We start from the raw sequence: 16,133 nt of genomic DNA, 5'->3' as shown, positions 1-16,133 counted from the left end.
TTTCTATATTTGAGTTATAAAAAGATAGTTTTAGAAAATATTTAGGCCAAGTCTAAAAAGAGAAATCAATTTACTTACTTATTTTGACCCAAATTGTATAAAATATAATATAATTTTGGTTATAGATATGTTTGAAATAATTTTGTTATTTATTGTTTGAAATAATTTTGTTATTTATTGTTTGATACAATTTAGTTATTACTTATTACTTTATTAGCTTAAATCTAAATCATAACAAGTTTGGTTATGTTAGGAAATACTTAAGTCGGTGCATGGAGTGAACGCATTTACCTGGTGAGAAGAACACACATGCGTCTAAGTTGTACTGTGGAATGTTCTTCAAAAACCAATGAGTGTGATTTTACATATGTTTTATGAAACATTTCAATCCTTTTAAGAAGATTAATATTGTATGCGACAGTACGTAAAATGCTAAAAATAAATTTGATAAATTCAAGATTATATAATCGTGGTCGACGCACTACTAACCTTATACGTACAGACTACAGTTAGATATTCGGGGGAGGGGGGTATAATATAATTAATCAATTATTGATTACACCTGAAAAAATAAAATTCATGTCCGAGATACATTGATGTTAATCCCTTAATAATTGATTCTAGCGTACCGCTCCAACACTATAGTGATGACAATTTTCCTAATGCTACGCCTATATTCGAGGATTGAGACTCAATTAATGGGTGTCATCATATTTTTTTAATTTTTTTTTGCTTATCTTCGTAATATGATTACACTAGCTCTACAATTTTAGAACAGAGTTTCAAAAAACTAACATTGATTATTTCCTTGATCTTAATTTCTTTAGTTAGACTTTTCTAACAAATCTGTATATATCATAAATGGCACATTGGTCGAAAGATAATATATAGATGAATCTGGAGATCTAACAGTGATATTACGATAATAATGGTATGATAAAATAACTGATTTAATTTGGAAAAATGTTAAATTGATGTATTAGTTGGGTTATAGTTGTATGTATGTACAAGCTAAGCTGTATCTTAACAGCATAAGATAAAACAGTTTATATAGATGAAGTGGAAAATCAAAAATGTATGTGCGTATTACGTATATATGTCAAAGATCCATGTGGTATTTAATTTTTAAAATTTTAAATTTCCCAAGTGTCCTATACAAAAAAACCAGAAAAAAGATCAGCATATGCCCTAAAGCTTAAATGGTATAAAGGGTGGGTCCTATACAAACCTCTCATGAACTGATCTCTTCCCTCTTCTTCTCCCTCTTCTCACTAAATTCTCCCTTACACGAAAACTTCAAGAGCTCGTATTGTTGACCTCCACCGAGTTCTTGATCTAAATTACGAAGACTGATCAGCTCACAATTCATAAGAAGAGTTGATTATTGGTCGGCTTTGAGCGTGTGTATACACATAAACGTATATTATATATATATATATGTATATGTATGAGGAGGAAAGGAACACTATTATTAATAATCAAGAAGGATTGAGATTGGAGATGGCTTTTCCACAACATGGATTCATGTTTCAGCAACTCCATGAAGACAATACTCATCACTTACCTTCCCCTACCTCTCTCCCTTCTTGCCCTCCTCACCTCTTTTATGGTACCCCTCTCTCTCTCTCTATATATATATATATATATGTACATGTTTAGAAATATATAATACTTTGTGAAAAGGGTTAAGACCTTGCCAAATTTTGATTTTGAAAGTCCTAAGCTTTTGATGGATTCTTGTTCTCAGTGAAATTGGAGACTACTCTGAATTTCGACCTTGAATTTCAAAGTCCTCAAACTTGGCTTTGTTTTGATGTAGGAGGAGGAGGAGGAGGAGGAAACTACATGATGAACAGATCAATGTCATTCACGGGAGTATCAGATCACCACCATCTAACTCAAAAAAGCCCGACCACGACGAACATGAATGATCAGGACCAGGTGGGCGAAGAAGACAATTTATCAGATGATGGGTCTCACATGATGTTAGGAGAGAAGAAGAAGAGGCTGAATTTAGAGCAAGTTAGGGCATTAGAGAAGAGCTTCGAGCTAGGAAACAAGCTGGAGCCAGAGAGGAAGATGCAGCTTGCTAAGGCTTTAGGGTTGCAGCCTAGGCAGATTGCGATATGGTTTCAGAACAGGAGAGCTAGGTGGAAGACAAAGCAGCTCGAGAGAGACTATGATTCTCTCAAGAAACAGTTCGACGTTTTGAAATCGGACAACGATTCTCTTCTAGCCCACAACAAGAAACTCCATGCTGAGGTATAAAGACACAAATTCTTCTAGTATTTTTTACATCATCACGTTATTTCTTAGAGCTAATCTAAAAGCTAACGATTTTCGATTAAACTGATATGAATGTTTTTACAAGCTACTAAACTAAGTATATATGTGTTTGACAGTTTAATTTACAAAGAATTTTAGTTATGAATCGTTTTCATTTTTCAAGCATATAGTAAAGGTGAAAAAGTATAGCATATACTATAACAAAAGGAAAATCTTCATGGATTAACACGTATGTAGAGATCTTAGAATGGTTTTAAATAATATATACATATATATACGCACATATAAAATATAATATGAAATGAAATTAGATTATTGACAGGCTCTTGATCCAACGCAAAGATGTTTGTCAAAAGACATTAATTATACATTATTTTTTATTATTAAATAAAGATTCTTGTGAACATTCATTTGAAAATTAATAAAATTCCCATGTGCTTGTGGAGTTGACATTACGATAATTATTCTATAAACAAATCAATAAATTTATGGTGAGAATAAATTTCTCCACTAACGCTGGTTTACGTGTGGTGATAATGGTACACAAAACAGTTAGTGGCATTGAAGAAACAAGACCGTAAAGAATCAGCAAAGATCATCAAGAGAGAATTAGCAGAAGCTTCATGGAGCAACAATGAAAGCACAGAAAATAATAATAATAATTCAGACATAAATCATGTGAACATGATCAAAGATCTTTTCCCTTCTTCAATCCGATCCGCCACCACGACCTCGACCTCGGCCCATATTGATCATCAGATGGTTCAAGATCAAGGATTTTGCAATATGTTCAGTGGTATTGATGAAACGACGTCCGCTAGTTATTGGGCATGGCCTGACCAGCAGCAACAACATCACAATCACCATCAATTTAATTGATTATATTGCCCAAGAAGATTATCATAATCCTGATCAACATCATCATCATACTCATCTTGATATCATTATCATCATCAAAAGAAAATTTCGTAGATTTTTTTTTAATTGAGTATTTTGAAATTATTTGGTACTTTTTCAAATTTATTTTCATCGTTTTTTTTGTTTCTTTTGGGTTTGTAGAAAATTGGTGTATAGGGGATATTCAACAAAAATTTTAGAATGTTAATTTCTTGTTACTTAATTGAATAAAAAAGTTTGTTTTTTCCATTCGAAATAGTTTTTCGAGGTCAATATCAAAGCAATGAAACATGTTATTAATAAGAGATTTTCGTCAGTGGTGATTAAATTTCATAGCTTAGTTAATAATATTTTGATGAATAGCGACGATTTTGTTTTGCTAATCGCATAACATCATTTTCATCCATTAATGTTGCAGAGATTATTATTTTTTTTTTGTTGCGAATGTTCAGCTTTTTATGATCAAATATTTTTCTTGAAGTAAATGGGTCATTATGATTTTTTCGTTTTTTCTAGATATATAGCAATATATACATGTAAACATAAACTTTTAATTTTTGAATACTTTTCTAGGTTGGAACACCAAGCTAAAAAGAAAATAACAAAAACATAAGGGTTTAAATTTGGTATGTTATAAAGGTAATAAATTGGGAGTGAAATCCCTCTAGGATCACTAGTGGGAAAGATTATGCTGGAAAAAAATCAAAATGTTTGATAACAAAAAATTGTCAAAAAAAAAAATATCAGATGCATGTGCCTTCGAGTGGGATTCCAGCTCCACCATTGACACAACATGAGCCGTGAAATTTATATTGCATCTGATATTTCCATCGACCTTTTAAATTTATTTGATGTAATCGTGTGCTCGTGATCTTTCTTAATCAGCTATATGTAAAAAATAGTATTTTTCGTAAATAGTACAGATTTCATATTTATGCATCTAAGAAGGAATTATTTTTTAATCTTCATTTATTAAAAAAAGTTTTAACATTTTATATCACATAAAGTACACAATTTGCTTGATTTTATTCATTTTTAGTTCCAATAATATTTTTTTCTGCTTATTTTTTTCCCTTTCTTACTGTGTTCGTAAATTGCAAACTTTAAAGAACGAACTCATAGCGAATTATTACACATATATGATTTGAGTTTTTTTGGACTAGACCAGATTTTGAAACAGTCTGTAATGTACGTTACGTAGTCAGTCGGATAGATAGACCTAATATTCAAATCCATCCAAAGTACAATTTTACTTTTTATTCAGTCACATTGGTTTAGACCCATGCACATGATGAAAGCACCATGAATCACTCCTATGTTTTGTTTTACTATAATTAGTCCTACTTAATACTGCAATAGACATATGTCAAAATAGATTATTCTCTTGAATTTCGGGAGGTTAACGGAGAATTATCTATTCGTTATAATAAAACATTTTCAACAAGGATAACATAACCCATAACTTAATTATAAATACTATTAACTTAACAAAATATTTACAACAAAATTTCTTAATTAAATTGTTTCGGTAAAAGTTTGAACCATTATATTTGAGTAACATTTATGAATCTCTACCGGTTATATATTACTTTGTTTTTCAATAAATATACCTTGAGTACTCTTGAGCATAAGGTATATTACAAGACCAAAAAAGGAACATGTAATATGGAAGTTATTATTAACAATTGTAGATAACAATGATAGTGGTAACTGGTAGATGAGGAAGATTACCGGAAGCACACATTCCAAAGACGAAGAAGAAAAGTCCAAAAAGAGAACAGAAGTGAAACAGTGTTAGTAGAATCGTTCACTCATCTAGCTAGCTTTTCGGATCTTTGGATGCTTTTAAATTTAAGTATCAATAAATTTAATTTATAAACTAAAATGTATATATATATATATATATTTTTTGTTAGAAGTTATAACACAAGAAAACAAATAGAGTACACCACATATTTCTCTTCTTTGTGGGCTCTCCATGTGACCTCACTGCCACCACCACTTCACTTCCCACAGAAACTCAAACTTGCGATTGGGATAGTTTCAGTTTAGCGGAATCATCTAAAACTACTGAGTATTTTAAATTGACATAGTGTTCGATCGTATGGTGTAGCATCCAATTAATGTGTAAAAAGGTTGCTCGTCAATATCTTATATATATATATATATGATCAATCACTAGAGGGGAACTTTTCACCAAATATTTTGAAACGGATTGTTTGTGTGAGAGCAAAGTTACAGCTAGATTTTTGTAAAATTTATATATTCAAGTACTATTCGATATGTCATATGTATACGTACTTACATACGTAAGTTATGGAATATATATAGCTAGATGATGGCATGTGATGAGATCATGGGGTACTCATATGTCTTATATAGTTGTATAAGAATTTTGGTGAAGTGCACTGTGCACATGTTTATGTTGATGGATGATGCATAGGTCAACTCCTAAATACTCTGTTTTCTATCATTTGATTAAGTAAACACCGTCATAACAAAAAGATTGACCCGCCATACTCGCATTTAAATGTGTATTAGCTAGCTAGTTCGATGTTAGAAGTTAAAGTAATAAAATTCATTCATTCTTACCACCATTAACCATTTTGTGAAAAAAAATTTATCAAGAACTCTGACATCCTCTCAAATTAAGTAAGTGCGAATTTCTTTCGTAATTTTTTGTGGTGAAATTAATTTATACCTTTGCTTGTGAGTTTTGCCTACTAATAATCTGTACGTCTATATACATAAAACTATTTTTTGAATGTATAGATTGATGGTCAGTGAAATATTCTCAAGGGATTATATACAAAGTCATATCTTCATTAAGATAGTTAAAGTTGGTGCATTACAAACTCATACTTGAACCCCAGAAGGCCAAAAATATTTATCATTTTATTTTAATCATAATTTTGATTGTTAAAATGACAAAAGCGGAGACGAGAAAGTGCATTCCCACGAGCGACTTCTCAACATCTCCCTAAAAGGTAACTGTATATGTTTGGTGAACAAATGAGAAAACTCTTCGAAAAAGATGCTTTGTATAACAAAAGATGTCAAGATTCTTGAAAACACTTGGTGTGCATGTGAGCATTTTCTTGAGATTGATAGTTGTTATGATGTGGCCCTTACAAATAAATATTAAATCCTTCTACGTCTTGGTGGATTTTTACCTCTATAATATATATGTATATTAAAATAAAACATTATGAATTTTCGGTCCTCATTTTCTGAAAAGAAATTCATAATCAAAATTGCATACCAAAAAACAAGGGAAAAGTAAAGAATAGTGTTCAATTTTTTGCATAAACTACTTCATGTGAAATAAATCATGTTAGTTTCATGAGATTTGAAAGATTGAGCTGTTACAAACTTACAATCTAACTAGTTTCTTCTTCATGAATATTGATAATAATAGTTCAAAGATATATATATCTTCATGTATCAAATCTAAAACAGTGCTCTATGAAACAATAGAGAACTTGAAAAGCATAGTGTGTTTGTACTTTTTCCCTGGCTCAACAATCTGTGAAGGAAATTTTGGATTATTTACTGCGTTTGGATAACTTTGTGTTTCTAGACATAATCCCGCGTAAGCTTGGTAAACCGTCCCATTCTTCCCCTTGATGTTCTTTAACATTCCTCCGGTATAGAATTGCAAACCCGGTTGGTTTCCTGATAACTCCATTTTTCTACCCGATTTCTTATCTATGAGTTCCACGATTTTCCTCATCTTATCCGCCTTACCATCTAAGCAATAATTAATATCATATCTGCAAGAAAAAAAAAATCAATAATTACAAAAAATATTAGGTAACCAATATATTCAAATAAAAAAATATTAGTAGCAAAAGTACGTACACTTACCCTGTTTTAAGATCCTTCATATTATCTTTAATAGGACGGAGTTGGAGAAAATCGTACGGTGTTCCTTTGACCGGAGATATATTTCCGGTGGGAATGAGTTCACCGTCGACGGGCGTATAACTTGAGCCGAGGATTTGAATTTCTTCAGACAAAATATCTCCAGCGTTATGACCACCAAGATTCCAATAAGAATGATGAGCTAAGTTCACCGGAGTTGCTTTATCTTTAGGCATTGCCTCCATCACCACACTTAATTCATTGTTTTTGACAAGTTGATAAGTCACCGTGACATTGAGTTCTCCGGGAAACCCTATTGATTTAAGAAAAAGAACAAAAAAAACTAGCAATCGTTAAATTTGTCCTAAAACTAGTAGTATCAAAAGTTTTTGGTTGAAAATGAAATAAATTGAAAAGAAACGGGACCTTGATCGCCATCAGGACTTGTGTAAGTGAAGACAATGTGAGGTTTCTTGCCATCATACTTGTGTTTTGTAACTGCCCACACTACATCCCCAAACCCTTTCTTTCCACCTAAGTTTTCGAACAATGGTAATCCATTACATCATTATATTCACATAATCAAGTGATCTATTTTTGTTATAATTAGTTACCATGAAGTGTGTTTTTGCCATCGTTGGCAACTGTCTTGTACTCTTTGCCATTCAATTTGAATTGGGCCTTTCCTATTCTATTCGCTACTCGGCCCACGGTTGCTCCAAAATAGACTTTATCGGTCTGATTTATGATCAAAATTAATATAGAAGTACAATTTAGCACATCTAAAATAATATAAAATACACAGGAAAAATAGTTTTTCTACGTATACCTTGTAGCTTTTGACGCTGTCATAACCAAGAACAATATCGCCAGATTTTCCTGAAAGTCCATCAAAATTAAACGTGAATATATAATGAGGAATTTTGAAAAAAAAATTTGGCAACATTCAATATGATTTAGTTCACTAACCATTTTTGTCCGGAAAATGGAGAGACATGATTGAAGCACCCCAATTTGTGAATTTGACTGTTAGATTTCCCTTCTTGAGCTCATATAAACCAATATTCTCCTTTTCATCATCATCCCCATCAACCTCATCTTCATCATCATCATCATCATCATCGGTATCATCATCAGTATCAGTATCAGTTTCATCATCATCATCATCATCATCATCATCATGTTCACCCTTCTTTTTATCCTTATGCTCCTTTTCATCATCATCATCGCTGCCCCTACCATTTTTAAGATGATCAGCACTCTTCTTCTTATCACCATGCTTCTTCTCTTCATCATCGTCTTTCTTTCCATGTTGATCACCCTTTTTATGCACATCATGGTCTTTCTTTTCGTCGTTTTTACCGTTTTTATCGACTTCAGAACCGGCATTGCGATCATCGTTTATCTTTTCTCCTCCTTTCTCTATGTGTTTGCTATTACGATCAACTTTAGTATCTTTCTTACTGCTCTCCAAATGTTTCGATTTCACCTCAATATTGTCGGCAAATGAGACACTTATCACAACTCCTAATGTAACCAATAGAACCAAACACAACAAAATCGAAACTCTCGCCATAATTAAGAAGAAGAAAAAAAAAACGGAATTATAAGTAATATGAATAAGATGAATTTCTTGATGAGTATATATAGGTTGCTGTGTAATTCGGATAAAATAAGACAAAAATAGGAAATTCCGACGAATTAGTGATTTATAGAGAAGTTCGGAGATAAAAGCGGATTGTGTATTCCAAATTTTCCTTTTTATCACAACTAAAAACTCACATAAATCTTCAAAGCTAAAGCTGCATGAATCACCAAACTTTAAAAGATAAGCACAAACACACCATGTTTATGCTAAATATAAGAAACATAATTATTTGGGCGTTTTCGTTATATGTCAAAGATTTCTCATCAGGGCCCATTTTTTAAAGCCCAATAAGGTGGAATCTGCCAATCAGATCCGTCCAACAGTTTTAATTCAAGAGAACTGTTACAAAACCATTTTTTCCAACTTTGCTACACAAGTAAATCATATTGTACATTTAATTTGGTATATTTGAATTCAGTTCCATAGTATCCTAACCCCAATAAGAAAAGACAAACAAGACTCAACATCTTCTGATACAATACTATAACACCTGGTAAATAAACCAAACAAAAATTAACAATGGAGGTTCTTCTGATACAATACACTAGCTTTTCTCTTCTTTGTTCACGAAATTAGTGGTAGATGGCGAAGAGGAAGAATTCTTGAACATAGAGAACGGAGGAAGTTGCGACGATGGTTGATCCAAAGATGCACCCGTTTGATTATTCGCTATTATGTTAGACATCAATAAGCTGCTAAAATAGCCTCCACATCCTTTGTTATTATTTGTTGCAGCGGTCTGTTGAATGTTATTGCTAGAAGGATGTCTTGGACCGACGATCCGTTGTTCCCCGTTGGATCCGACCATGGATGAGATCGCTGCTGCGATCACTGAGTGGAAACTTGGGTCGGAAGTAAGCGCTTTCGTTAGGGTTTCGGTCAGGGACTGATTATTTTGGACTGTTTTTCCTAGGTCGGTCCCGAATTGGACGTTGTTGTAAGGATATGGGGTATAAGAAGAATACCCATTACCCCAAATCGCGGGTAGGTTGAGAGTAGAAGAGTTTGACGATGATGATGATGGATTAGAAGAGAAATTTAGGCTTGTGGATGAGAATCTTTGGAAAGAGTTTGAGAATTTGTTGAAATTTAAAGAAGGCAATGAAGAAGAAGAAGAAGAATGTTGTGGAGCCGTGAGGTCAAGGGTTACGGTAGGATGTAATGGGGAGTGAAGAGTGGGTGAATAGAAGGATTTGTTGTTGTTGATGAATCTTGAATTGTCGTAGAGGTTGTTTCCGATCATTTCGGTGGCTGATGAGGAAGAGGAGGAGCCGGAAAGGAGCATGGAGGCGGCTGCTGAAGTAGTAGAGGCCATGGTGGTGGCTGAGAGAGGAAGAGGATGGCTGTGTGTTCCTTCGTAGGTTGTGATTAGTATGGACATGTCTTCTGCACATCTTTGGACCTAAAACATCCATAGTTTAAGACAAATAGCTAGAAGTTAGATGGTCTGTTTTTTTTTTAAGGCCCTGATTGCTTTCATTGCGTTTTCATATTATAATTACGCGCATAAATAATCATAGCCATAGTAATGTTCACATTTAAAATAGATTTTATAACATATGGAATATGAACTAAAAATTAAAACCTTACCAAACTAGCAAATTTAAGGTAGATATGGTTTCAGTTTCATTATTATTCTTTCAAAATTAGAAAATCAAGATCAAAATGATAGATAGATTTGACTATTTTGTTCCTTTTTAATTTGTAGATTTATATACCTGTTTTCTAACGGGACATCCAGGTGCAACCGTGCAGCGATAGTATGCTCGTGGACATGGATTTCCTTTCGCAATCTTTTGACCATATTTTCTCCATTGGCAACCATCATTCATCTATACAACATATAATAAACTTGTCCTAATCAGTGGTCATGTATGAATAATAATCAAATTGTTTAAAAAGATCAAAGTTATAGATCAAACTAAATGGATATATTAGAGGACGTACCGTTGGTGTGTCACATCTTGCTCTAACACAAACTCTAGCTCTCTTAACATGATTTTGCTGACCGGCCTCACCATCAACATCTCCACCGGAGGTCGGTGCCGGAGAGCTTCTCTTCCCTGTGACTTTACTTGACTTCCAAGTTTCTCCCGGAGCTTCTTGATCCGAGCTATTTTCCATGCCAGAATTGGCCGGATTCTCGACAGATAAACTCCCATTCGGTTCATGGCCATTGCCGTTATTGAACCCTAAGGTCAAGCCAGCCTTGGTCAATTCTTCGTCAGCCTTGACTTCTATGCTTATCGCGTCTGTTTTCTCTTCCTTTTTAGAGGTGTTATCACTCGGGGAAGAACTTCTTCTCCCAAGTGAAAGCGACACAAGCTCGCGTTCTTGATCTAAAGAAGTCAAATCCGTCGTCACCTTCGCAAGAGTAGCCATGTTTTGATCTTGAGTTGGGTTGTTTGAAGGTTCTTGTTGAATTATGTCGAAGAATCTGAGTTTGAGAGATTTGTAATCACTTTCAATTCGTTCGAGCATCCCTTTAAGTTTCTCGTTCTCTTCCTTCACCTCGCTCATCTCGGCCTTGGCAGTTTCAAGTTCTTGATGATCACCATCAACCTAAACAAGATCATTTGAATTAAAAAAGAAAAATGATGATTTTTTTGAACTAAATCTAAAATTGTTCCCTTTTTTTTGGATAAATCAGGAGGATCCGTTCTAAATTCTAACGAATTATTCAAACACATATAGAATATATTTTGTAGATGACTTATACGTAACTCTGTTCTTAACATTTCACTTTTTATATTAATAAGCAAACCATACAGTTGAAGATCCATCCCAGGATACAAGAACTACATAAAAACATGCAACAATCTAACCTCCTTCCATATACATATCTGTATAGGACTTTGTATATGCACATATATATATATATATATATATATATATATAGAGTGGGTATTTACCTTAATAGCTTCGTGGAATTGAACAGATCCAAGAGCTTTTTCCTTAAGAAGAGAATCTGAAGTGGGCAATTTCAGAGGAACCTCCATTCTTATTAGAAGATCTTTTTCTTCTTCTTCTTCTTCTTCTATGAATTTTGTTTTGCTTTTGTTGTCTGTTTTTTTTTCTTCTGTACAGACATTTAATCCTTTACTTATAGCCATTTGTGTAGTTTCTTCGAGGCGACCCAAAGCGTCAACACTTCAACATGTTCAATATTTTTATTTATATTTATTGAATTCCGGTACCTTTTCCTCCAATCATATATGTGTTATTTATTTAAACTAACTAGCGAAATATAAAGAAACCATTTCCTAAGTTTGTTGATAATAATACTACTGCTCTGTTTTAATATAGGGGCAAGATATAAACAACTAGTATAATGAAAACAAACTATGGACTTTACTAGAATTTTTGTAATCGAAATATCTTTGTTTTATATGTTTTAACATTATGAAAATAAAATAAAAATAAGTGAATCCAATGATATTTAATTATTTATAATACAATTTTCTAGCTCCAAAATCCAAGAAAAATTACAAGTGTAAAATCAATATATAAATTTAATGAATAATTTTCAAAAAGAAAACTGTAATGATTTCACATCATATTTTTTTTTTATATAAATTACACCAAGTGTAGATAAAGTCTACATGGATCTTGGGTATATAATTAGAGTATTATTAAAATGTTCAAATGCAATAAAAGAAAGAGCCTAATTGTACGGCGTCAAACAGAGATTGTATAATGTGAAGGGAGATATCCTTGAAGCTTCATGGAAGAAGACTTCTTCTATCTCTTGGCCTCACATCACATGAGCATTCGTCAACTCTTTAAATCTTGTATTATTTGTTTATTTAGTGTATTTATTAGTCCTCCCTCATCGAAAACACGTTATATATTCAAAATATGTATAAGGCTATACATTCATAGACTGATAGACATACCATCAATGCATTCAATTGATCGAAGTGTATATTAACCATTTATTTGATTCATAATCGACACTATTGCATAATAACGATATTTTCAGCTTTCATGTTCTGCCATTCTAGTGACAAAACATGACATTAAATTAATTTCAATATTGTTAGTTAACTTTATTCAAGTGCTTCACTTTTTGAGAACTAATATCTTGAGCCAAATCAATACATAAGAGAGCACCCTCCAGTCCCTCCTCATATCGTTTGTCTCCTTGGATAGAGTAAAGTCGGTTACGTATGATTTGTCAATAACTTTGATGAGTCTCACGGGATTAGAAGGTGTTCTCCGTGCATTCTATGATTCCTTGGTGTTTGGAACATTTTATTCTGTATATTCTTTAAAAAAAAGGTTCGTAGAATTAGCGATCTTTACTAAAAGAAACAAGACGACGTCAAGAAAAACAAAACTAATAGAAACAAGATTTATAGGCTATTAATACTAAAAACAAATACTGAAGTCAAATCATGTAACATGATCAGAAAAGGAAAAAATATTATGCATTTGAGTATTGTTGTTGTATATGTAAAACCTTGTTCATATGGTAGGCCAAAGGGTGCGTATACCGGTCAATACGCAGGTCACACACGGTAAATATAGGATTTTGTCAACTATTGACTTAGTTAATTTAAAAGATAATTGTTTTTTCCCAATGGTGTTATCATATTCATGTTAACATCTAATTTCATTTTTTAACCAACATGACGAATGTCAAATGCTTCACATAGTTGTCAAATTTCATCAGTGACGTAACGCATGCATGGCGTTGAAAAAAAAGAAGAACATGCATTATTTGCTCTATTTTCTTCTAAAATATTAATAAATAATTTAGTTTCAACTCTTTTTAAGATATAATAAAATATATATATTTTATTAATTACAATTTTACATATGAGCTTTACTCGTATACAATTATCTGTAAAATTACAAAGAGAAAACATTAGATATATATTAATTAGCTAGCGATTTTCTTATTAATCTATTTTGTTGGGTGAAAATTCTTATTAATCTACAAGCTAGCAAATTGTCGTCTTTCCTGTCTCCAATTCTTCAAACCAGACAATTTATTAGTTCTTTCAAATCAATACTATATTTTATGTGTGGTGCCGTACATAACTTTAGGAAAAAATCATCTTCTTATTTGATCTCACGATATTTAATAAATTTATCCCCTGAATATAGTTAGATTACACATAGGCCAAGTTGAGTTTTGAATACTTAATTTGGGGATCTGAGCTCCCACAGCTTTTTATATTACAGAAAAAAAAATTTAGTAAACATTTTGATCAACTCAACTTATTTACATCATTCATTTGTTTTATGTTTTCTCTAAACTCATTTAATATAAACAAAAGACTTTCTTGTTATCTAGTATTCTAAATGTGTACAGTTCATTATATGGTTAAGTAAACAATCGTGGTCGCAATGTGGTAATTGTTTAATTCAGTAAGCAATGAGATATTAAATTAGCACGTCACACATGATTAACTCCATTAAGTAAAACTAAGTAGTTATTAATTACATGGAATTTTTTTGTTGTTAGTGGATAATTACATAGAAATTCAAAGCTTATTCGAATAACTTTGTTGTATTCTTGATGGCATTCCAAAATTTGTTATTACCATGGGGCGAAGGCGAACCTGTAGTTTCCATTTTTGTTTGTTAAATTGCTTCATTTTGTGATAACTACTAACCTTTCAATTTCATCTTAAAGGCTGACGATGATATTAAATATTTTGATGTGGGAAATTATGGATGGCTTAATCATCCACAATAAAGACAAAGGAAGATTATCAACCTTTTGGTCTTATTTAGACAATAAAAGTCTTTGGTCAACTGTATTAATTATTTTTTTTCTTATCTGCGATAAGCTTGTTTATTTCAGTTCCAGTGTAATTAGTTATGTTCATATGGCCGCACTGTCTGTCAAATAATATTACTAATAAATTTATAAGAAAAGAAGAAAGTTTTTGATTTTTTCAGAAAATGAGTGAATGAAAGGGTCGACTAACATGTCTCTGCGACTCGCAAAGACAGATCAGCGATCTTGACCTGAGCTTTACTAGTCTTTTTTTTTAATAACGTTCATATTTTATATAAAATATCAAAGTTATAATATATATACCCATAATATATCGAAATATATATATATATATATAATTGGAAATGACCTTCTCGATTTTATTACTTCTGAAGTCAAAAAATAATATCTATAAGATATGATTTCATATGATTTCTGTATGTCACACTGTTAAAAATAATTAATATATTGTTTAAAATACGTTAGATATTTTTTTGGCAAAAAAACTTGTAAATAATTAAGTAATATTAATCAAGTGTGTTATCTCGACTAAAAAACACAAAAACAACGTTTAGAAGTTATAAAAGACTGAGTGATACTCAGAACAAAACGATATTACATATTTTGATTTCAGACAATGACGATGTACGAATATCAAGTCCATAACCTTTAATTTAGTTCATTAAAATAAATTTAAAATATATATGCAAAAAATACTCAGTTCTACAATTAGAATTATAAAACATCTATACTTCCAATTCTACAAAGAGTTTTGAATATGTCCTATCTGGAATATATTAAATATATTCAGCTTGATATATATATATATATATATATAATTTGTTAGTATAAATGTTTTTTTATATATATGCAGAGAAACGGAGAATTCGTATAATTTGATGGTGGATTGGTGGTCTTCAACAAGAAATACAACTATAATATACTTTTAAACAATTTTTGGGCCATATACCAACTTGAGAATAGATTTTATAGTTTCTACTACTGACCTAAGGTCAATGGTTTGGATTTAGACATTGAAAATTAACAATTAAAGAAAGATTTATACGTTCAAAAGACAACTTGGAGATTCTCTATTGAAATTTAAGTCAATGGTTTAGGATTGGTCATTGAATGAATGGATTATTTTATTGTTAGTTCTTTATAATTAAGGCTCCCATCTCAATGCATTATCCAAGAGATTTGAATTCAAATTTGATCATTTAATTTTTGTTGTTCTCGCAGAAAGTATTTGATTAAGATGAAGGAGAACGTGTACATTTACAGCCAGTAGTACCAGAGCTGTGCTTGTGTGCTTTAGGCCAATACCTTTATAAAATATTTTAGGGCCAATTTTCAAAAGAAATGAGTTAGTTTAGTGGTTTTATGGACTAATGTGTACAAGCTAACGTGGGTTCGATTTCTTCTAGATGCACGAATTAGACATTTATTCATATTTTTTTCCAAAAATCGGTCTTGTCTCACATCAAAAAATTTAGAAGAAAAAATGGCCAATTTATCTTTTCTCACTTGTAACCTGAAAAATCTCAGGCCCGGCTCTGCTAGTACCACAACTTATTCTTCTGCGTGGAACATATCGGCTGGTTCAAATTCTATCTTCTTATATACCAGCTATCCGGTTAACCGTCAATTCTGTTATATTGCTGAATATAAATAACTAATTTACAAAGAACATGAATTTGATATTAT

General features: G+C 31.9%; 3 protein-coding genes across 3 annotated transcripts; 1 reads left to right on the top strand and 2 right to left on the bottom strand.

Moving 5' to 3' along the window:
• Positions 1-1,248: 1,248 nt before the first annotated feature.
• LOC18017960 (homeobox-leucine zipper protein HAT7) lies at positions 1,249-3,357 on the top strand. Its single transcript, XM_006399969.2, has 3 exons — positions 1,249-1,609; positions 1,820-2,262; positions 2,839-3,357. Exons 1-3 carry the CDS (start codon positions 1,438-1,440, stop codon positions 3,163-3,165), a joined length of 942 nt encoding a protein of 313 aa, XP_006400032.1. The 5' UTR covers positions 1,249-1,437; the 3' UTR covers positions 3,166-3,357.
• A 3,175-nt stretch (positions 3,358-6,532) lies between these two features.
• On the bottom strand, positions 6,533-8,623 carry LOC18017959 (aldose 1-epimerase). The gene is made up of 6 exons (XM_006399968.2): positions 8,017-8,623; positions 7,877-7,926; positions 7,662-7,785; positions 7,474-7,581; positions 7,051-7,360; positions 6,533-6,956 (listed from the first exon to the last, which is right to left on the bottom strand). The coding sequence occupies exons 1-6, from the start codon at positions 8,621-8,623 to the stop codon at positions 6,647-6,649; spliced, it is 1,509 nt and encodes a 502-aa protein (XP_006400031.1). The 3' UTR covers positions 6,533-6,646.
• Positions 8,624-9,056: 433 nt separating this feature from the next.
• LOC18017958 (probable WRKY transcription factor 72) lies at positions 9,057-11,720 on the bottom strand. Its single transcript, XM_006399967.2, has 4 exons — positions 11,608-11,720; positions 10,643-11,257; positions 10,414-10,527; positions 9,057-10,097 (listed from the first exon to the last, which is right to left on the bottom strand). Exons 1-4 carry the CDS (start codon positions 11,692-11,694, stop codon positions 9,240-9,242), a joined length of 1,674 nt encoding a protein of 557 aa, XP_006400030.1. The 5' UTR covers positions 11,695-11,720; the 3' UTR covers positions 9,057-9,239.
• Between the last annotated feature and the right edge of the window lie 4,413 nt (positions 11,721-16,133).

This window comes from Eutrema salsugineum, unplaced genomic scaffold (genome assembly GCF_000478725.1).
Source record: "Eutrema salsugineum unplaced genomic scaffold, Eutsalg1_0 scaffold_2, whole genome shotgun sequence".
In the NCBI taxonomy this organism is placed as follows: domain Eukaryota; kingdom Viridiplantae; phylum Streptophyta; class Magnoliopsida; order Brassicales; family Brassicaceae; genus Eutrema; species Eutrema salsugineum.
This window is presented reverse-complemented; position numbering and strand designations above follow the sequence as displayed.

Coding starts and splice junctions, on each gene's coding strand:
- LOC18017960 (XM_006399969.2), top strand. CDS start 1,438: ATGTATATGTATGAGGAGGAAAGGAACACTATTATTAATAATCAAGAA. Junction 1,610..1,819: donor CCCTCCTCACCTCTTTTATG/GTACCCCTCTCT, acceptor GTTTTGATGTAG/GAGGAGGAGGAGGAGGAGGA. Junction 2,263..2,838: donor ACAAGAAACTCCATGCTGAG/GTATAAAGACAC, acceptor TACACAAAACAG/TTAGTGGCATTGAAGAAACA.
- LOC18017959 (XM_006399968.2), bottom strand. CDS start 8,623: ATGGCGAGAGTTTCGATTTTGTTGTGTTTGGTTCTATTGGTTACATTA. Junction 7,361..7,473: donor AAGTCCTGATGGCGATCAAG/GTCCCGTTTCTT, acceptor TTAAATCAATAG/GGTTTCCCGGAGAACTCAAT. Junction 6,957..7,050: donor ATGAAGGATCTTAAAACAGG/GTAAGTGTACGT, acceptor TTTTTCTTGCAG/ATATGATATTAATTATTGCT.
- LOC18017958 (XM_006399967.2), bottom strand. CDS start 11,694: ATGGAGGTTCCTCTGAAATTGCCCACTTCAGATTCTCTTCTTAAGGAA. Junction 11,258..11,607: donor AATTCCACGAAGCTATTAAG/GTAAATACCCAC, acceptor GATCTTGTTTAG/GTTGATGGTGATCATCAAGA. Junction 10,528..10,642: donor CAAGATGTGACACACCAACG/GTACGTCCTCTA, acceptor TATGTTGTATAG/ATGAATGATGGTTGCCAATG.